This window comes from Elephas maximus, chromosome 6 (genome assembly GCF_024166365.1).
Source record: "Elephas maximus indicus isolate mEleMax1 chromosome 6, mEleMax1 primary haplotype, whole genome shotgun sequence".
NCBI classification, from domain to species: domain Eukaryota; kingdom Metazoa; phylum Chordata; class Mammalia; order Proboscidea; family Elephantidae; genus Elephas; species Elephas maximus.
The window spans coordinates 15,409,310-15,432,675 of record NC_064824.1 but is presented as its reverse complement, the minus strand read 5'-3'; the positions used below and the strand labels follow the sequence as shown (position 1 = coordinate 15,432,675).

Below are 23,366 nucleotides of genomic sequence, written 5' to 3'. Positions count from 1 at the left end.
TTGGTTTAAGTGCCTGGTTTAGATTGTGTAATTACCTGGTTTTGAAACTGAATCTCTTTCCATAGTAACCAACCCACTTTTATCATCTCCACAAAATTCACCGGTCCTGTCATACACTATAATCAGTACATTTACGTTTATGCCTTCTTTATAGCTCTCTCTAAAAAAAAAAATTTTTTTCTTCTTTTTTTTTTAATTTACCAAAAGGATTGCTGTAGATGAGTACCAGTTAACTATCTCTTCTTAGTCAGTGATAAGCGCAGGTTTATTTTTATTGTGGGTTTTTTTTTTTTTTTTATAAAATGGGTGGAATAAACTGATGTATTGTTACCTTTAGAATTTCATAATGGGACACTATAGTATAATTGCTGTTTAATGATAAAGGAAGAAGAAATTATTATTCCTGAACCTCGTCTCCTGCTGCTCCAAAATTCTAGACACAGTCATAGTTTCTACTTGTGCCAATCTTTGTTCTTCCTCTGGGGTACTTGAAACATTACTCATTTGATAGTCAGCAGGCCTGGCTTGGAATCCCAGCTCTGCCACTGGGCAAGTCAGTCTCTTTCAGTTTACGTTTCTTCATTTGTAAAGTGGGGATAATGACACCTACCTCACAGGGTTGTTGTGAGGGTCAAAGGAATAACACTGAAGAAGAAGGCACTTTGCCCATAGCAGGCACTGAAATGTTTGTTGCGTGTTAACTCTTACATATGTGCAAGGGAAGTTGCTGAAGAAGCATGGAGGGAGTAACATATATGTAAGTTCATTTGATTAAGAAGAGGCTGGGATTGGTTAGGAAGGGTATTAAAGGGTTTATTTAAAGGAGAGTATTGTTGGATTAAGAATTGGGGTGGGATGTCGTATATGATTATCCTGTTTTCAGTAGTGACTCTTAGGTTTAGAAGTGTCATTGATAAAATTAATTGTATTGTAAGCCATATTTAAATAAATAACATTGTATTGAAATGAACTATGAGTTATTTTTTAAAGGAATAATCTGCATACTTCACTTCCAGTGTCATCTCAGAACCTCAGTGTCGCCTTACGGCCTGCAGTACCTCGTTCTGCCACTCTGCATGCACCGCCCCTGGAGTCTTTTCCTCCCTTTGCTTGCCTGCTCCTGTTCGAATAGATGATACACTTGAATCTTTCTTGAGAGCCACTTGAGCTGCTTTTTTGAGTTCTGGTTAGATAAATCCATATTTTAATTTGTAGGTATAAGATATACTATATTATTCTATAAACTTATTGCAGAATATTCTTTCTATTGCTATTTTTTACTAGAATACAATTTCTTGAAAAAATACAGAGACCCCCCAAAAAGACACATATGTTTGTGGGACGAGTTGTTTGTTTGGACATTTTAAGTTAGATCAAAATCAAATGCTTTTGTTGTTAGAAATGTTTATATAACACTGTGATCACATTGTGAATCCTCATTTATTTCTTCTATTTTTCTTCAGTCCTTGATTTCTCTCCTTTTATTGTTGCCCTTTCTAATAATACTTAGTGAAAGAAAAATCATTTTTTTGTACAGCTGAGGGTGAGAAACCTCCACTCTGCCGCATTGCTTTGATGTTGCATTCAAAGATAAATCCCTTTACCAGTCTGATGGCTGAAGATGAGAATTAAAGACCAGAAGATGGGAATGTCATGGCCCATTTTTACATCCCACACATTCCTGTGTTAGGCCTTACTGATACCATGCTGCTCCCACAGAGCACAGGGAGGCAATTCTGCTGTAAATAATTTGCTAACCAGGATGTGCTTTGGGACGTATTATTGCTTGATAGCATGATTAAGTAACTTATTTGTGGATGACTGAAAAAAGTTAAAAACTATGGCCATACATGCACACAAATGTGTTCTTCAGAATACAAAATGTGACTATCATCAGTATGTGTATGTATTTTCAAGAAGTGTTCCCACTACTTAAAATGGTTTTAGCCTCGATCTTTCCATATCTTGTCCTTGTGAGCAGAAAGATGACAGATGATGAATACAAAGGCAGGTTGACTGCATTACAATTACTAACCCATATGGGGGTCTAACCAGCAAACTTGGCTTCATTAGCAGCAGCACCATGCCCTAACCAAACACAATATTAAGATTTTTTTTTTCGTCAGCCGTGTGTGGCAGCAGTGTATTCTGTGTACCACATGGAAGTAAGAATTGGAGTAAATTTAAGGTTTGGATTCACACATTCACACTGTGTACCATCTTGAAGGTTGAGATCTATGTTCATGACACTGTTGGGGGGCAATGGGAGCGCAGAAAGGTAAGGAAAGAATGGAGTGGGGTTAATGTGGAAGTTATTTTTCTTGAGAATTTTCCACCTTTTATGAAGGTAATAAACATTTATAAAAAGTTCAAACAATTCAAGCAAAAAGTCAGAATCTTCCCCTATCCTTTTCCAGTCTCAATCCAGAGGTAACACGTTTCTCATTTCGAGTGTGTCTTTCCAGAATTCTGGTGCGTATGTACAAAAAGATACTTAAAAAAAAAAAAAAATACATGAAATGGGATTATACTAAATATATTCTTTTGTAATTTGCTTTTTTTCACTGTACAACAAATGATGGACGTCATTCCGTATCATTACTGTTGTTGTTCTCAAGTGATGTAGGGTCGATTCTGACTCATAGTGACCCTGTGTACAACAGAATGAAACACTGCTCCATCCTGCGTCATCCTCACCATCATTGCTGTGCTTGAGCCCATTGTTGCAGTCATTGTGTCAATCCATCTCGCTGAGGATCATCTTTTTTGCTGACCTACTTTACCAAACATGACGCCTTTGTCCAGGAACTGATCCCTCCTGATAGCATGTCCAAAGTGTGTGAGATGAAGTCTCGCCATTCTTGCTTCTAAGGAGCATTCTGGCTGTTCTTCCAAGACAGATCTGTTCGTTCCTTTGGCAGTCCATGGTATATTCAGTATTCTTCGCTAGCACCACAATTCAGAGGCTTCAGTTCTTCTGTCTTCCTTATTCATTGTACGGTTTTCACATGCATGAGGTGATTGAAAATACAGTGGCCTGGTCAGGTACTCCTTAGTCCTTGAAGTGACGTCTTTGCTTTTTTAACACTTTAAAGACGTCTTTTGCAACAGATTTGCCCAATGCAGTATATCGTCTGATTTCTTGACTGCTGATTCCGTGGGCCTTGATTGTGGAACCAAGCAAAACGAAATCCTTGACAACCTCGGTCTTTTCTCCGTTTATCATGATATTGCTCACTGGTCCAGTTGTGAGGATTTTTGTTTTCTTTATGTTGAAGTGTAGTTCATAATGAAGGCTGTGGTCTTTGATCCTCGTCAGTAAGTGCTTCAAGTCCTCTTCACTTTTCAGCAAGCAAGGTTGTGTCATCTGCATTGCATATCGCAGGTTGTTAATGAGTCTTCCTCCAATCCTGATGTCTGTTCTTCTTCATATAGTCCAGCTTCTCAGATTATTTGCTCAGCATACAGATTGAATAGGTATGGTGAAAGGATACAACCCTGATGCACACCTTTCCTGACTTTAAACCATGTAGTATCTCCCTTGTTCCGTTCGAATGACTGCCTCATGGTCTAAGTACAGGTTTCTCATGAACACAGTTAACTGTTCCGGAATTCCCATTCTTTGAAATGTTATCCATAATTTGTTATCCACACAGCCCAATGCCTTTGCCTAGTCAGTAAAACATAGGTAAACATCTTTCTGGTATTCTCTGCTTTCAGCCATGATCATTTGACATCAGCAATGATGTCCCTTGTTCTACATTGTCTTCTGAATCTGGCTTGAATTTCTGGCAGTTCCCTGTTGATGTACTGTTGTAACCACTTTTGAATGATCTTCAGCACAATTTTCCTCTTTGTAACTGCTCAGTGACATTCCACGATATGTGTGTACCGTAACTTACTTAACCATTGCCTATTGATAGGCACCTAAGGTTTGTAGGAGGCCTTTGCTAGGACAAAGCTGTGTGCTGAGCTTCCTTTTGTCTTATATTTTTGTACACTTTGAAAATTTTCCTTTAGGAGAGATTCCTAGCAATAAACTTGATGGATAAAGGGGTATGGACATTTAAATTTCTGGGGTCTACTTCTCAATTGCCCTCAATTTCCTAGAAGCTGTTAATGACATTTAAGAAAATTGTTGCAGTATAGCAAAATGCTAAGGATTATATAGGAATAACATTTTAGAAAGTTTCTACCGTTTACATTTTAAAGTTTATTTTAAAAATTATAAATAATATATATGCTAAAGTCTTTTATCCAACACCACCAATGGATGAAACTTGAAATGTAAAAATCTGTCAATCCTTTACCACTCCTCGGAGATACTTTTAAAACTATTTTGTTTTTAATTATTCCTGCATAGACGGCACTGGGTCTGGGTTGGGTAGGGTGACTGAGTCATAATCAACTCGACGGCAAGGGATTTTTTTTTTTAGTATTACCATCAGAATTAAATAATATTTTACTTGGATCCACAATCAGCACCCATGGAAGCAGCAGTCAAGAAATCAAGTGACACGTTGCATTGGGCAAATCTGCTGCAAAAGACCTCTTTAACATGTTGAAAAGCAAAGATGTCATGTTGTGAACTAAGGTTTGCCTGACCCACACCTTGGTGCTTTCAGTCTCCTCATATGCATGTGAAAGCTGGACACTGAATAAGGAAGACTGAAGAAGAATTGATGCCTTTGAATTGTGGTGCTGGTGGAGAATATTGAATATACCATGGACTGCCAAAAGAAAGAACAAGTCTGCCTTGGAAGAAGTACAGCCAGAATGGTCCTTAGAAGCAAGGATGGTGAGACTGCGTCTTACCTACTTTGGACATGTTTTCGGGAGGGATCAGTCCCTGGAGAAGGACATCATGCTTGGTAAAGTAGAGGGTCAGTGAAAAAGAAGAAAACCCTCAACGAGATGGATTGACACAGTAGCAGCAACAATGGGCTCAAGCATAGCAACGATTGCGAGGATGGTGCAGGACTGGCAGTGTTTTTGTTCTTTTGTACCTAAGGTGGCTAAGAGTCGAAGCTGGCTTGACAGTACCTAACAATAGAGAAGGAATGATGATAATCCTGTGGCAGTCAAAAAGTTCTTCTGCTTGAAGAATGTCAACATCAAGTGATATTTTTTCTTAAACCTGTCATCAACTGTTGAAAATAATGCTTGATTTAGTTTAGTTTTTCTTGCAGTTTTTAATTACCTTCCCTTTTGTTTTTTCTGGAAACCCTGGTTGCATAGTGGTTAAGAGCTATGGCTGCTAACCAAAAGATCAGCAGTTTGAATCTGCCAGGTGCTCCTTGGAAAACTCATGGGGCAGTTCTACTCTGTCCAGTAAGATCAGTATGAGTTGGAATTGACTTGATGGCAACAGGTTGGGCTTGGTTTGGCTTTGGTCATGTTCTCTTTTAATGGCAATCAAAGTCTTTATTATAGCAATTTTTTAGATTTTTAACTTTGCAATTTGAGGAAATGGATTTGTTTTCATCTTGAAGGTACTCTTTCTCAAGTTCTACTTCCTGTTTTAATTTGGACTAATTGTTTTCTCTGCTTGTGTTGGTGCTGAAGTCATATGGGGCAGGGGGTGCCGCAAGGATTCCTTTGCCTTCTTCTGTTAAGTCTACTCGTTTTCTTCTTTTGAAAATAACAGTTTCAAACCCCCCCCCCCCATAAACGGTGCTTGGGAGATAAATTCAAAATTCATGTGTTTGGGAAGGTCTTTAATTTGCCCAATTTGTAGTTGTTCTGGTTGTGAATTCTTATTTCAGAATCCTTTTTCCTTAGAATTTTGAAAGCCTCTATTGTCTTCTAGTATTGGTTTTTTAAAAATTTTTTTATTTTGCTTTAAGTGAAAGTTTAGAGTTTAGTTTCTCATACAAAACTTACACACGCATTGTTCTATGACCCTAGTTGCTCTCCCTACAGTGTGACAGCACACTCCTTCTCTCCACCCTGTACTTCCTGTGTCCATTCAAACAGCTCCTCTCCCCCTCTGCCTTCTCCTTTTGCCTCCAGACAGGAGCTGCCCACATAGTCTCATGTGTCTGCTTGAGCTATTCAGAAGCACACTCCTCACCAGTAACATTTTATGACTTATAGTCCAGTCTGATCTTTGTCCAAAGTGTTGGCTTCGAGAATGGTTTTAGTTTTGGGCTAACAGAGAGTCCAGGGGCCATGACCTCTGGGATCCCTCCAGTTTCAGTCAGACCATTAAGTCTGGTCTTTTTACTAGGATTTGAGGTCTGCGTCCCACTTTTCTCCTGCTCCATCAGGGATTCTCTGTTATGTTCCCTGTCAGGGTAGTCATTGGTGGTAGCCGGGAATCATCTAGTTCTTCTGGTCTCAGGCTGATGAAGTCTCTGGTTTATGTGGCCCTTTCTCTTTTGCTCATGTTTTCCTTGTGTCTTTGGTGTTCTTCCTTCTCCCTTGCACCAGGTGGGTTGAGACCAATTCATGCATCTTAGATGGCTGCTTGCTAACTTTTAAGACCTCAGACAGCACTCACCAAAGTGGGATGCAGAATGTTTTCTTAATACATCTAGTATTGGTTTTGCTGATGAGAAGCCAGACACTGTCCTGATTCTCATTATTTTGTATGTAATCTAGTTTTCCTCTTTGAAAGTTTGTTCTGTGATCTCTTTTTTCTTTGTGAACTTAAATTACTGTAGGTGTAGATGTGAATATTTTAAAAGTCGTCTTTCTTGGCACACTTTAATCTGCAGACTCCAGTCTTTATTCAGTTCCAAGGATTTTCTTTGTCTTTTGCTTGTCTCTACATGTATTATGGGAGTCTTAACAGGTGCGCGTTGGGCCTCTTAGATCTGTCGTTGTTGTCCTTAGATGCTGTGGGGCCGGCTGCGGCCCGTGGCCACCCTGTGTCTGCCAGGGTGAAGCTCTGCCTGCTCCTTCAGCACCCTCGTGACAGTTGCGATGCCTGAGTCTGTTGTTGCAGCCACTCTGTCAACTCTACTCTGAGGAGGCAGCTCTTCCCCGATTGTATTTTGACTGCCTTCCAACCGAGGGCCTCATCTTCCAGTACTGTACCGGCCAGTGTTCCACTGCTATTCGTAAGGATTTCAGTGGCCAGTTCTTTTCAGAAGTAGACCGCCAGGTTCTTCTTCCTAGTCTGTCTTAGTTTGGAAGCTCAGCTGAAACCTGTCCACCATGGGTGACCCTGCTGGTAATTGAAACATCGGTGGCATAGCTCCTAGCATCACAGCAACATGTGAGCCGCCACAGTACGATAAACTGACAAGCATGGGGCTCTTGGATGTATCTACTTTGTATTACTTTTCCCTTTTACATTTTCTGTCTTTTAAGTATTGCAAGATTTTTTCTGTCTTCCAGAATACAAATTTTGTCTTCAGTCATGCCCAATGTTATTCACCCCTTCTAATGAAATTTTTATTTTGACCACTGCATTTTTAATTTCTAAGAACTCCTAGTGACTCTCTGGTCTTTTTTTTTTTTTTTAATAATGGACTGTTGTGGTGTTTAGAGTACATGTCCTAAAAACTTTTAGCATAGTAATTGAGGTTTTGGAGTGTGTTCTGTTTGGTTTGGTCTATTGTTCTATTTATTTCCCTTGTATCTTTTTCTCTGTGTCTTTTTCCTGGTCTTTCTCTTTCCAGTATGATTTTTCTCAAAAGTCCAATCCTTGGTTGGTTGGTCATATATTTGAATAATGGTTTATTTTGGTTAGTATAAGTAGTTGTCTTGGATTTCTTTTGCAGTTAGCTAAGTCCATTCACCCAAAAGGCTTTTCTTGTTGTGGACTCTGTATGTATATGTGTATGTGTTTTGCTGGGTGGATAAGGAAGGATGATTTCGGAGTAAACAGACAGCTGTCACAATTACCAAAGTAAGTGGATTGTACTTCGTGGTGGAGTAGTTTAGCTTATCTCACTCTTGGATGAAACTGCCTTTCTTTCTCCATCTCCTCTACTCACTGTCTTTCCTTTTTCTCTTCCTTCCTCATTCCTGTCTTTCAGCCTCTTCACCTTCCTCTCCTGCGTCCTACATTGCTCCTCTTTTTTTTCTTCCCTTAGGGTGTGGCACTTCCACAAGCTTTGTGCTGCTTTGCTTTCCAGTCCCAATTCCTGCTCTAGGGTTTCTTCCCAGATTTATTTTTGCTTTGGTTAGATTAGAAAGCAGTTGTGTTGCTTCAGCTGAGGGCAGCTAAAGGGGAAGTTGGAGGGACCACCTGGGTAGGTTGTTCTGTGGAGAGTCCTTCATTTATTACTGCTTCACAGCCTTTTTCACTGAGCTGTCACTGAGGTCAGAGACTTTCGAGACCCTAACAGCTGCAGATTTCTGTGTATTTTGCGTTTTATTTTTCCCTGCTCTGGTTTATTCATTGGTATGATCCCATGTATTTTTGGTATATCGGTCTTGGAAAATAATTGCACTGACTACAGATCTTTAAAAGTAATTTAGGAAGGGGCTTGCACACCATCATTTCGCTTAGTACTAAAACCAGGATTTAATTCTAAGATACACTTTCTTATTCACGTTAGTGACCTTGAAACTGGTTACTTTATTTCCCTCCTGGTGTCCTCTCTTACTTTCATCATTCCCACATTTCTCATGAAGTCTTACGTATTTAAAATTTTAATCATATATTTAAAGTTTAAGGTAACCCATTCAATTAGAGGATTTAGAGGTAAGTGATCACTTAAAGTAACTGAAGGATATTTGAGTTAATTCATGACTGGGCTATTTTCCACTTTTAATTTTTTCTTTCTTCATTAATGGAATGCATGCTTATTTATTGAGTGTGTCTGAATTTTTGGTAGGTAATATGGATTTTGAATAATATTATGTAGGACATACATGTCCGTCCGTACTCTGGGTATAGGATTATGTTGGACACATACGTCCTTCTGGACTCTTGGGATGGGATTGGTGGGATGAGAAATCAGCTTTCAAGTAACACACAGAAACCTGGAAATACACTTAGAAGACTTATCTCACCATACAAAAGCCAAAAAAGACAAAAGTTTTGCACAATCACACCTCCCGGATGCACTGTGTGAAATAATCCTCTATAAAACCAGTAATTTGTGGCACATGGCCGTTTCTTAGGTTTCAAATATAGAGGTTCCTGCCTGCCGGCGGCACATACTGTCAGTGGGAAAGCAGGTTCCCAGGAAACCCCAGAGATGGAAAATATCGGTGTACGCTGTATGTCCTGAGGGTCACAAAACGGTTAACCCTGGTATTTTTGTTTTCCCCTTCTGTATGTTTTTTTCTTTAGATATGAGCTAATATACTTTAAAAATAGAGAAAACGTAGAGAGAATCATCAAACATTTACACCAGAAATACGAAAGGAGGTGGTTGATGTCATCTTTGCAATAGTGGAGACTGCATTTTAGTATAATGAGATCATCAGTAATTACATCAAAAGTATTACCTGTCTTTTTTAGTTACTTAAAACAGAGAGTTAAAATAATGAAGTTAGTGATGATCTTCCATTTTAGGTTTTCTGGTTCCTACAGATAAGTGACATTAATTTATATCAAGTCTAATACTTGAGCTGGATTTTGTAATGAAACTTCAGGTTTTTTTCAGGCAGAATTTGAAAACTGAAATTCAGCAAAGTCTTAGAGAAGTCTCATTTTGGGGAGTACGCTTTTCAGTTGAGGCATTTTCTGCTTTCCCATACTCTGTTCATACAGCTATTTCTGTATAGCTAGGTGTATATGGAAAAACCTATTGCTACTGTGAACTCTTTCAGGGCAGAGACTGGATCACAATAAGAACTTCTACTTACTGAGTGTTCAAAATTTGTGCAGGACATGGTGCTAAGTGCTCCACATATTTAATTTCTTAAACAATGCAGTAATTGAGTAATCATCTTTTCCACATGAAAATATTAGGGCTTGGCAAGGGTTAAATAGATTTCACAAGACATAACTACTATCATCTGGAATTTAAACAGATTTGGTTTACTCCAAAATTTTTACTGTTAACTATTACGTAGCATGTGAGCGCTGAACACAGTACCTGTTTGAGTTAAATTACATTTAAATATCCTTTCCCTTTTTTTCCAAATAAAACTTTTGGTGCTGTATTTGTGCTACTGGACAAGGCTAATTTCATCTCTTGGTTGTTCCCTTCCTCTGGGAATAAAGGATGGCTGATACAAGAGGAAGTAAGAAATGTTCTGATTCACTCTTGGTACTGCTCAGAGAGGAATGCAGAATAAAACAATCCATTTTCCCCAATAACACAATTATGGTTTTTAAATACAGTGTGTGTATATATGTGTGTATGTATTTTGCTCTCTGGGCTTTTCATTATATTTGTTTATTGTACTTTTTTTTAGATGAAGTTTGTAGAGCAAATTAGACATTAAACAACACGCATGTTGTTTTGTGACATTGGTTGCCAACCCCATGACATGTCAACACTCTTCCCTCCTTGACCTTGGGTTCCCCGTTACTAGCTTGCCTGTTCCCTCCTGCCTTCTCATCCTTGCCCCTGAGCTGGTGTGCCCATTTTGCTTTCTTTTATAGGCCTGTCTAATCTTTGGCTGAAGGGTAATCTCAGGAGTGACTTCAGTACTGAGCTAAAAGGGTGTCCAGGGGCCGTATTCTTGGGGTTTCTCTAGTCTCTGTCAGGCCAGTAAGTCTGGTCTGTTTTTGTGAGATAGAATTTTGTTCTACATTTTTCTCCATCCCTGTCTGGGATCCTCTATTATGATCCCTGTCAAAGCAGTTGGTGGTGGTAGCCGGGCACCGTCTAGTTGTACTGGACACAGTCTGGTGGAGGCTGTGGTACTTGTGGTCCATTAGTCCTTTGGACTAATCTTTCCCTTGTGTCTTTGGTTTTCTTCATTCTCCGTTGCCCCAGACTGGGTGGGACCAGTGGAATATCTTAGATGACTGCTCATAAGCTTTGCTACTCACCAAAGTAGGATGTAGAACATTTTCTTTATAAACTATGTTACGCCAATTGTGCTAGATGTCACCGAGACCATGGTCTACAGCCCTCAGCCCAGCAGTTTAGCCCCTCAGGGAGTTCAGATGTGTCTATGGAGCTTCCATGACCTTGCCTTGGTCAAGTTGTGCTGGCTTCCCCAGTATTGAGTACTACTGTCTTACCCTTCACCGAAGTTACTATCTATTGTGTAGTTAATAGTTTTCCTTCTCCACCCCCTGCTCCCTCCTCACCATCAAAGATTGTTTCTTTTTTTAAAGATTGTTTCTTTTTGTGTGTAAACCTTTTCATGAGTTTTTATAATAGTGGTCTCATATAGTATTTGTCCTTTTGTGGTTGCCTTATTTCACTCAGCATAATAGGCTTTTCATTATTTATTCATTCAAAAAAAACAATGAGGTGACAAATTTTAAACACTTGCGCAAGGAAAAACTGGTACTGTTTAATAGTATATTAAATTTAATTTGAGCGGATTTGAATTTTCACACTGTTCCTAATAAGCATTAATTTGGTTCTCATATTTCTAGATTGGTAAGAGGATTTTTCCCTCTGAGACCTATGGGCACTTTTTTTTTTTTAAAGCCTTCTTCTGTCTTTGTGTCATGCTTACGTTTATAATGAGGCTTTAGCTGGATAGGGAATTCTAGCTTCAGAGTTTTTTTTCCCCCTCAGCACTTGGAAGATTTTGTTCCACTGTCTTCTTACAGCCCGTGAGTTGATGAGAAGTCTTAATGGTGATTTGAAGAATGCCCCTCACATGGCATTTCTCTGATATTTTCCTCATGATTAGACTGGGGTTATAGGCTTTTGGGAGGAAGACCACAGTGGTCAAGTCCATTGTGTTTATCACATTATATCAGGGGTACATGCTGTCAGTATGACTTTTCACTGTTCATGCTGACCTTGACCACCTGGCTGAGGTAGTATTTGTCAGGTTTCTTCCATTTGCCCTGTTTCCATACTCTTTGCAAGAAAGTCACCATGTACAACTTACACTTAAGGAGTTGGGGACTTAACGCTTCACTTCCCTGAGGGGACAGGATATACATAAACTGGAATTTTTCTGTGTGGAAGATTTATCTGTTGTTCCGCATTTATTCAATTGTTTACATCGGTGTGGACATATGGATATTTTATTGAAATATGCTTTTCATATGATGGAAACTAGGCGATACAACCAAATCCCAGGTGAAATTTTCTCAATTATCTTATTTCTGCTTTGAAACAGAAATGGAGATAATTATCAAGACCCAGTTGGAGTGTGTCATCTCAGATCACTTATTTATACAAAAAAACCTTAGTAATAACTAGAAATTGAAAAAGCTGCTAGAGATCATGTGATAGCACCACCCCTGGCATTTTTTAGGGATTCTTTTAGCACTCTTCTTCTGATACAGGTAAAATTTCATAATTTTGCCATTTTATAGGGAACCAAAAACGTGCGAGTGTGCCCAAAATGTTCCTGGCAAAACACGGGAATTCAGAATGCATAGTTGATGCTATGCATGGATGTGGTTACCATGAGGATAAAAAATTACTTTTTTTGGCCAGGATTATTTGTTGCTTTTATGTATGTAAACTTACAACTTAAAAAATATATGTAATCTAGCCTTTTTACTTTGCTTTCAGAAGGAAAGCTTACTCTACAAGTGTCCTAAAGTATTTAAAATGTGTCTTTTTGGCCTTCTTGGTTCTGCTTTTTCTTCCTTGTTAGAGGTTTCAGTCACGTCTTCTCTTCGTTCTTGGTCAGCGGTATCTGCTGGTACTAATAATTCAATATATTATTAATGTCACCTAAGTACTCTTCTTCCTGGTAACCTTGATATTGCTAGGCTCCCATTGTGTTTTAAATTTTTTTTTTTTCCCATTTCGTTTCTGATTTTTCAAGTGATGACTATATTCTTCTTTTCTTGACTTTTTAAAAGAATATTGTACCGTCTGTATTGAATTGTGGATGTCTGCAGATATGTTTACAAGAGAGCCTTTGGTTACACACACATTCACATAGCAGTACACACTTTCTCATATAGGACTTTGCGGCTGCTCTCGGCATCGCATGCAGGACACCTGTGTCTCCCATTCCAGGCAGATAACTGAAGTGCTTTGCAATACTGGTGTTTACTTCAGGCAGCTGGGAAAATACAACAGCAGTCAGGTTGAAAGAATATTTGATTCTTGCATTCCATCCCTGTAAGCTTCTTTGAGGAATAGCCTGGCACTTTTTGAATACTCTAAATTTTTCAAAAAGCCAACAAAGAGGAATTTGCCAGTTGGCACGAAACACTGCAAAATTACTTCTGCTCGGTTATCACAACTGAAGAGTGTAGAGAATTGGCACACATTCCAGTAAACCCTCAGGAGAATGTTGTGGAAAAATAATGTTGAGTTTCCTGTTGTAGCAGTCACCTCCTGGTGAGTGTTCTCCTTTTCATAATTCTCATCATTTTTCTAAGTACAGTCTTTAAACTTGTGCTAAAATGGAAGTTGTGCTTTTCCTGTTTCTAATCCTTCCCCCCACCTTAATGTATAAAAGTTTAATAGCAGTCTGACATGTAAGTTACAGCAAACTATGCCTGTATGTTTTTATTGGACTCAAAAATTATATATTTAGCCATATATGCATAGGACTTTGTTTGCTTTGATGCCAGAAACAGGTACCTGGCATTAATCTTCAATTTCTAACCTGTACAGTTTCTCTTAGGTCAGCTTTTGCTGGTGCTGGTAAAAATAAATAAAGCCATTTTATCTGCATACGCTAATTAAACATGTGACTTAAGTGGGAGACTAGTAAACTTATGGTATAAAAAAAAAAATTTTTTTTTTTCCTACCCCTGAATTCTATTTGAGTTTGTAGTTTTATGCTTGTGTACTGGTTGTTCTGACAACACAAATTTCAAAAATTTTCATAATCCGAAAAACACTTCTGTGCTGCCACTCTGCTCTATCATATTCTTACATTTTGCCACACTTGCCTCTGACTTTTTTTTTTTTTTTAAAGAAATAAAACTTTACTGATAGAGTTAAAGCCCCCTTAGTATGCTCCTGCCCATCTTCACCCTGAATTTAGGCTCCTTGTTGCCAGACAGCCTCATAAGCTACCAGTTCAGCATTTCCCAAATCAGTCTCCTGAGGAACTTAGAGTGCTCTGAGGAAGAAGACTCCTGGTCACATTCTTACCTCCTAGAGATGTGTAACATGTATGAGAGTGTGGAAGGGTCTTAGACCTCCTCCTGGAAGAAATGTGCCAATTTTTAAGTCAGCGTTGCCCGACTTACTTGACCACAGAACCCTTCACACCGTGACTCTGTGTCCGCTGTTGCTGTGAACGTGCTCGGTGAAAACACTGCCTTGAGTTACACCCTTTCCGGAGGTCACTTTACATTTAATTCTGTAGTTTTTCACTAATGTAACTTCCTAGATTTGGATGACAAACGTATTAATAGTAATCACTCCCGGTTGACTCTTGGATCCTGGTGAAAATCATTTTGATAAAAAGAAAAGTAAAATGTCAATAAACTGCATATTCATTGACCAGTGCACCAAGTTACTTAATGCTTCTTTTTCTTTTAATTCTTGAGTCCTCCCATCTACTAAAGTGTCTGGCTGTGGACCACTGCTTCACACACCCTTTGCCTTAAACTAACCTGTTACATTTTATCCTCTTATGCTGGAAGTATCCTGAGTTTGTTAATGTTTGACACATTTTCTTGAATAACAGTTCCTTAACTGTTAATATTGTACAAGACGGTGTTTGAATCTTTGTTTGCCTTTTTTCTTCCTGTATTAGAAAATCTTGGTGCTTTTTTTAAGCTATGTATAAAAGCAAAAAAAAAAAAAAAAAAAAATTTTTTTTTTTTTAATGTATAAAAGAGTGATTTTTTTTTTCCCCCTTAAGATTTGTTCATATAATGGTTTGGTTCAGGAAAAATAAAAATGGGAAAATGAACACTATTTCTGACCTTCAAATAAAACTTATTGTATATTCGTTTTCAGACCGTTCGCCAAGCTTTGGGGTCATGGGCATTGTCTTAAGGCAGGGCTGTTTACCTGTGTCGAATGGCAGGTCCCTTGGGGTCTCATGAGGCTGTGTAGGGGTGAGTGAGGTCCTGAGAAACATACACGGGTTACGAAGTTTATATACAACTTCACAGAAGCCAGGGAACCCCCTGTTCTAAGGGAAGAGTCAAAAAAAAAAAAAAAAAAAAAAAAACCTTTCTTATCAGCTTTTACTCTTCACTATACTACACTGACCAAAAGATCAGCAGTTCGAATCCACCAGCTGCTCCTCAGAAACCCTGTGGGGCAGTTCTACTTTGTCCAGTAGGATTGCTATGAGTTGGAATCCACTCAGTGGCAATGGTGTTTTTTTTTTTTTTTTTTTTTTGGTTTGCCCTACACTATTCAGATGTGGGTTCTGATATGGAAAATAATGAACACTGTCTACAAAAATAAAAAATCCAGAACATGTTTTAACCGAAATCTCTAAAGCCTAAACCATCTATCCTATTATTCTTTGAATTTTAGGGTTTATAAAGGAGTCTTTGCATTGTTTTTCTAGACTCCCCCCCCCCAAAACACATTATTTTTTTTATTAGGGAAAATAACTGATTTACATTCTGCACCTTGCTATTTAAGACATAGCTGTGCAATGTGTACCTGCTTGGCAAAGGTATATTTCTGTTACTTTGTGGAGAATGATCTCTGAAAAACTGTTTTGTTTTTTAGCTTAATTTCAATCTTGTTTCAGAAAGCTTTTCTAAGTATTTCTTGGAAGTTACTATACTAGGACTATGAGATTTTACAAATAGTCCCCCAATGTTTTGTTTGGTGATGGCATATATCAGAGGTCAAACACCTTCAGTAGGAGACCAGATGTTGCTGGTGTCAAGCACACTTACTTTGAAATAATGAACACGTGAGTGAGAGAGCACATGAATAAATGTGTGAAAGAATGAACAGATGGAATATGTGAAATAGTTGTTTACCTCCTGTTTGGTGTATACTTCAATGTGTAATTAATGTTGCTTCTGCCAGTAATTATTACAAAGTAACAAGTTAACCAGTTTCCACAAACCATTGCCACCTGTCTCAGAGGCACTAATTCTGTCAGTATTCATTTAGATAGGAATTTATGGGAATGGTTGGCTAGGTTTTGTTTTGTTTTGTTTTCTGATGAATTTAGAGGTGGACTAAGAAATGATGCAGAAGTCATCACCCTCAAAGCTTGACCTTTTAAAAATAGCCTCATTTGCTTAATTTGGAAGTTCTTTTCGTGGAACTCAGGCATGGGTAGCACATTCCTTTATTCTTAACAGGATCCTGGTCTTCAAAATGGATCTGATTACTTCTCAGAGAGTTACAAGAAATAATTATTTATTTATAGATTTTTTTCCCCCACATTCTTTTCTGGGTTAGTCTTCAGAGATGAAAAAGGGTTGAGAAGTTGTCTTGTACAGCACCTCACTTAGAGTTGAGAAAGGGAAGTTTATTTGTACATGAGACAAAACAAGAAAAACTGTTATGCCACTTCATGTGGCAGGATGTATCCAGTGAGGTGAAGAGAGCACTGGAGCGGAAAGAAGAAAATCTAGGCCACCACAGGCTTCATTTTTCTCATTAGTAAAAATTGCAGAGCTGGACAGCTTTACTGGTCTCCCCTCACTCTAGGGTCAGTTGAAGATAATTTCTTTTTTTTTTAATAATTTTTATTGTGCTTTAAGTGAAAGTTTACAAATCAAGTCAGTCTCTCACACAAAAACCCATATACACCTTGCTACACACTCCCAATTACTTACTCTCCCCATAATGAGACAGCCCGCTCTCTCCCTCCACTCTCTCTTTTTGTGTCTGTTTCAGTTGAAGATAATTTTGTTGGTGTTGCTGTTCATCGTGTAACTGAGACAGCTGTAAAAAACAATGTAATTATGGAAATTTAAGGAGGAACTTTCTTTAAAATGGCTAATTATAGCATAAATCAACATTGTTCAATAGAACCTTTTGTGACGATGGAAATAGTCTATACCTGTGCTGCCCAGTATGCTAGCCATTAGCCAGATGTGGCTACTGAGCGCTTGAAATGTGGCTAGTGTGACTGAGGAACTAAATTAACTTTATAATTAAGATTAAAATAGCTGTATGTGGCTAGTAGCTATTATGTATTTGTGTTCAAAGGGAATCGCACACATAGATTTATGGCAGCCTTGTTCTTTATATTTTGGTTTGCAACTGGAATCTCTTAATTTTAGAACTTGGCAATTTTGCACTTCCAAGTCTTAGTAGTGAAATCTTTCTTCAGTCATATTCTCTATTTCCAGTTGCAGTCAAGTGGAGAGAAGGACTATAAACTTTACCCAGGGATCCTAAACTCCACTTGGCAAGCACGTGCATATATCCCTGTCGTTTTAAATCTCTACCATGTTACTCTAGACTCTGTGTGTTCATTGCTGCGGGCCCGTAAAGTCGTGCAGATGACATAGTGCTCTTCGCGGTTCCTGCGTTAGGCTTTGTGTTATCTGGAGCAGATTTGCCGTTGGAGCTCGAATCTGAGAAGTTTAATTAGATGCCACTTTAAAAAATTCTGTAAAAATTACTTGGCCTTTCATTGGCAAGAAGTTACTAAATACTTAAGCATTTGGCTGCTAACCAGAAGGTCAGCAGTTTGACTCCACCAGCTGCTCCTTGGAAACCCTATACCCAAACCCATTGCTGTCGAGTTGATTCCGACTCACAGTGACACTCTAGGGCAGAGTAGAGCTGCCCCATATGGTTTCCAAGGAGTGCCTGGTGGATTCAAACTGCTTACCTTCTCGTTAGCAGGTGTTAACTCTTAACCATTACACCACCAGAGTTTCCTGGAAACCCTATAGGGCAGTTCTACTCTGTCCTGTAGGGTGGCTATGAGTTGAAATTGACTTGATGGCAGTGGGTTTGTTTTTGTTTATTTAGTACTAAAATAGGTAGGTCACTAGGCCATAAAGATAGCTGCCACCTGAATGAATTTTCCATGAAATCTATACTACTGTATTTTTTCGCAAATAACGTGCCCACGTAAATAACGTACCCGCATATAACACACAGAAATTGGCATGGCACGCTTACAAAAATAGCATGTGGGGGAAAAGGGGTCTCCACAGTTGGCAAAAACTTATAACACATGCGTTATTTGCATAAAAATACAGCAATTGCTTCAGTATTGGAAATACCACACATTCTTTGGATTTCCATGTTTGAGCATCAGGAGTCTTGAATGACTCTATCCTGAAATTCTTGGCCTTCAGAAATAGAACGATCAAAATTAGCATAGAGGCATTCTTTAGGGGTAATGGTTGAAATTGGAAAGCCGGGTGTTTGGAATGCAATCATTTTTCTATGAAATAAAAATTTATGTAAGATTAGGTTTTTACATATGGCATACCAGCTCACAAAATGCATAATATCCTTGGAACTTAACCCAGCCACACCAAGTCACAGTGCCGTCGATGAAAATATGCTGCATCCCCACCGAGGATCTGAAGCGTGTCTGCCTGGGAACACAGACACAGGCTGTGCGAATGAGGGCACTAGCTGGTATTGGCATGCCCTTGAGCGTTTCTGGTTTAACCGTGGTAAGACTGTATATAACGAAACTCCCCAACTCGACGGTTTTTACTTGTACAGTTCATGACGTTAATTACATTCATCATGTTGGTCTGCCGTTACGACTGTCCTTTCCCAAATCGCTTCTCCACCATTAATGGAAGCTCAGTGCCCTCTGAGCAAAGCCTCTCCCTTTTCGCCTTTCTTACCCCTGGTAACCACTGATAACCTTTGGCCTCCGTATATTTGCCTATTTCATGTAAGTGAGCGCACACAATATTTGTCTTTCCCTTGCGTTTTGAGCACAGGAAAACCAAAGGCTGCTGCTATTAAACAAGTAATATGTATGTGTGTTAAGAAACTTCAAGTAGTACAGAGGAATAAGTGCCTTCTATTTCCACAACATTTCTTCTCCTTAAATTGTTAACAGTTTAAATTTTCTTTTATACAAATGAGAACATATTGCACCTTGCTTTTCTGCTTGCTTTTTAAAAGTCAGGTTTATTGACGTATAATATGGCAACGGGTTTACAGGTAATATACATGAAGTAACATTTACCTGTTCTACATAAGCAGGTCTGTGAACTTTGGACAAGTGCATATACCATAATCAAGATCAGAATGTTTCAATCTCCCAAAAGAGCTTCTTTGTGCCTCATTTTTGTAACCCCCACCATGCTCAAGGAAACCCTGGTGGTATAGTGGTTAAGAGTCCAAAAGGTCAGCAGTTCAGATCCACCAGGCACTCCTTGGAAACCCAATGGGGCAGTTCTTCTCTCTCCTGTAAGGTCGCTGTGAGTCAGAACTGACTCGATGGAGATGGGTTGGGTTTGTTTTTTTTTTTTTTTTTTTTTCTTCAAAACCATACTCAAGATACAGAACATTTCCATTATCCCAAAAAGTTCCCTGTTTTCTGCCTCAGTTTTAACAGCTGTATTGTATTCAATTATATGAGTTTAGTTTTTCTAAATAACCCCTCATTGATTGATATTTACATTGATTCCAGTCTTGCAATTCAAGCGAAATACAGTAAACATGTTTGTACCTAAATCTTGGTGTGCTTTTGCAGTTGTAGACATAGGGCACATTCTTAGCAGATTACAGGATCAAAGGGTACGTGCATTTAAAATTTTGATTGATATTGTCAAGTGGCGTCCTATAAAAGTCAAACCAGTTTACTTTCCAACCAGTTATGGATGAGATCGCCGGTTACTCCTATTAGCAGTGAGTGTCATCAGATTTGATTTCGATAAGGAAGATGATATCTAGCAAAGTAACTTGCATTTAGTGGTTTTTTTTTTCTTATTTCAAAAATTTATCAAAAAGTTAATACATACAAAAATCCAGTCCATGCTATTTACTGCTGAGACCACCGTGTACACCAGAGGAGAGATGAAGAGAGAGAAGTTTACCTTTGTTTTCACTACTCCATATAATTTTCATTTTCTCTTTTTCCGTCTTGTACATTTTTGTAACCATACAGGTTGTGTGTTGTTTGTGTGTGTGTCTTGTTTGCTTTTTAGTTCACATTATTTTATGAACATTTTTCTTTGTTCCGGCATCTTCATTTTAATAGTTGTGTCATTCTTACTGTTCATTGACTGTGGCAGAGTTCGTTTAATCATTGCACTCTAAAGTTGTTTATAGTCTTTTAGGAACAAGGCTTCAAATTCTTTGACATGGTTTTTTTTTTTTGCATGTTTAAAATGATTTTCTTAGGATAAATTCCAAGTAGTATGGTTCTTCTGAATCTGAATGTGTTCATGTTGACCTGGGAGGATGGAATTCCATCAGTTTAAATAGTTTTTGTCAATCCAATTTTTTTTCCCTGAAGAAGGAAGCAGTTGCATATCAATTTGCTTATATGCCAGTTTAATCTATTTTTCATTTTCAATTTTTTTTAAATTATAAAGGTGAAAATATGCTATTTGAAAGATTTCAAGCCTATTTGCCAGAGGTAATTCACTATTGTTTAGTAAATTAAAGTTTTTAATTGAATTTTTTTCTCAATAGGTGCCTTCATGTTTCAAAATTGAAAAAAATTACAAAACAGTGTACAATGAAAAGTCTCCTCCTTTCCACGCTGCGCCCCAGTTCCCCTGGAGGCAGTCAGTATGATCAATTGCTTGCGTATTGTTTCGTATTTTACGCATCTTTGAAGAAATGTGTATTATTCGTGTATGTGGGTGTCCCCTTTTTTAAGCCACAAGTGTTAACATACTGCGCATACTTTTTGGTAATTTTTTTTCCTTTTTTAACTGTACTTTAGATGAAGGTTTACAGAGCAAATTAGTTTCACATTAATTAATATACATATTGTTTTGTGACATTGGTTGCCAACCTCACAAGACATCAACACTCTCCCCTTCTTGACCTTGGGTTCCCCATTACCAGTTTTCCTGTCTCCTCCTGCCTTCTCATCCCTGCCACTTAGCTGGTGTGCCCTTTTAGTCGCTTTTTGTTTTATGGACTTGTCTAATCTTTGGCTGAAGTGTGAACCTCAGGGGTGACTTCAGTACTAAATTAAAAGGGTGTCTGGGGATGGTACATTTTTGTTAGGGAACTTTATTTTATTTATTTAATGGTAAAAGAAGATAATATATACACATGGTTCCAAATAAAATAACATAAAAAAATGGACAGCACCCCTCCTGTCCCAGATCCCTGTCTGCCAGGTGCTGTCCCTCAGTGAGTTTGTATTTATGCGTATGTAAACAAATAGGAAGATACATATTCTTACTTTTTTCCTCCTGTAACTCTTAAACTAACTATTTTCATATCTGAGAAGGCAGTATAGCATGGTTGTTAAAACCAAAGGTTCTGGAGCCAGACTCCCTGCATTCAGATCTCTTTGCTGCCACATACCAGTTGTGTGATCATGGACACGTCAGTTAACCTACTTTGTTATCTTCGTGTATAATATGATGAGTCATCATACATACTGCGCTTAGTAAGTGCTATGGAAGTGCTTGCTGCTGCTAGGGTAATAATGTTATGATTATGAACGGTGACCAATAATATAATGTTCTAGAATCAGCACCAGTAAATTTGATTTATGTTAGTGATATGCATGATATGGGTAACTTCACTTAACAGATATGAGTAGATGGAGTTCCTTACTTGCTTGAATTCTACTTAAATAAATTTTAGGGTACTTCAGAAAACAAAATTAAAGCAACTGAAATATATCTAATTTTGTTCCTTTTTATGATACGAGTTTGTTTTTTAACATATAGTTCTTTAAACTGAACAAATACCTCCTTCTTTAAAAAGATAGACGTTATATAATAAAAGTATCCTAGAGAAGGTGACAGCAGAGATGAACTTTTTGCATAGTGCATTACAATTTAAAAGTGCTTTCTCATGCATTTTTCATGAAGTCAGATGGGATTGTTAAAATTCATACATATTTATACATAATATTAATTTTCAGGTGATAGTGACTCAAAGTTTTTAAATTCACCTTCCACATCTTTTTTGGTTTAAATGTTAATAAAACATTAAAAGTTCTTGAGATAAACAAGGGACCAGGGGTATTCAGCTATATTTTTATTTCAATTTTCCACTTTTATTTAGTTCTTTTCTTTCCTTAGTAAAAAATATAAAACCTCTGTCCTTCCCTACCCTCACACTGGTTACAAAGTAATGTATGTTCATTGTAAAAAATATAGGAAAAATAAGAATTGCCTTAATCCTACCATCTAGATTAATATTTATAGTAACAGTTCGTTGTCTAATCTTTTCTCCTTTTTTGTAGACAAACCGAACCAAACCCACTGCTGTTGAGTCGATTCCGACTCACAGTGACTCTAGAGGACAGAGTAGAACTGCCCTTTAGGGTTTTCAGGGAGCAGCTGACGGATTCAAACTGCTGACCTTTTGGTTAGCAGCCTGAGCTCTTAACCGGTGTACCACCAGGGCTCCCTCCTTATAAACACATGCATACAAGTATATCAGTGTTACTGATTTGTTTCCCCTTTATGGTAATGGTGTTAGGAATCCTATACACATTGTTGTTTTTTAAATAAATTTAGTGTCATGAACATTTTAATCATGTCATTAAATCATGTATAGGGCCATTTATAATAGATGCATGTTATTCCATTGAGTACACGTACCGTGCTGTATATTTGTAATATATTTTTGCCGTATTTAAGGAAATTTTAAATATACTGCCTCAGTAAATATCCTAGTAGAGAAATCCTTTTGAAATCCACTATTTCCTTATGATAAATTCTGGGATTATTGGGTCATAGACTATGTACCTTTTTTGTGCTTTTGATACACATCGTGAAACTGTTATTCGGATACCTGATACCTCACTACAAGCTTGCCAGCACGTGGTATTGTCTCTGTATAAATCCATGCCTATTTGAGATGCGAGTTGCTTCCCTTTCGAATTGCTTTATCTCACTTCCAGTGCCCCTATAGAACCATCTCTCCCTTTTTCCCTACTTCCCCTTTTCTCTATTCTCTTTCCTCCTTCCTACCTTAAAACTACACAGAAGCTGGATTTGATCCCGGTTAGAGAAGGAAATTGTTTCAAATTCTCTTTACTTCTGAGTGAATTGGCTGTATGAAATATCCTTAGGACTTTAAAGACTTGAAAATTCAAAAATCATACCCCTTTCTTTCAATTTTTCAGTCCTGCCATTCACATCTGTGGTTTTTGGTTAGGAGGACTAGCTCTGGAGTCATATAGGCCAGGTCCAGACTTCAGCACCTGTTCCTGTTCACCAGCTTTGGAATCCAGGATGTGTGATTTCATCCTCTAGTCCTTCCATTTTTTCACTTGAAAATGGAGATAATGCTAATACTTCCTCAGGATTTGTGAGGATTTGTGGGAGTGAT

At 38.1% G+C, this 23,366-nt stretch overlaps 1 protein-coding gene across 3 annotated transcripts in view; it reads left to right on the top strand.

Annotated features, from left to right (window-relative positions):
• WDR33 (WD repeat domain 33) overlaps positions 1-23,366 on the top strand; it is a 125,075-nt gene that overhangs the window by 77,628 nt on the left and 24,081 nt on the right. The window contains exon 8 of one of the 3 annotated variants that reach the window (XM_049889111.1): positions 1,017-19,369. The exons of the other annotated variants lie outside the window; for them this stretch is intronic. Within the exon in view, the coding sequence (XP_049745068.1) occupies positions 1,017-1,132 (116 nt within the window). The 3' untranslated portion in view covers positions 1,133-19,369. Of the gene's footprint in view, positions 1-1,016; positions 19,370-23,366 lie in introns of those variants that run through there. 3 annotated transcript variants of the gene reach the window in all.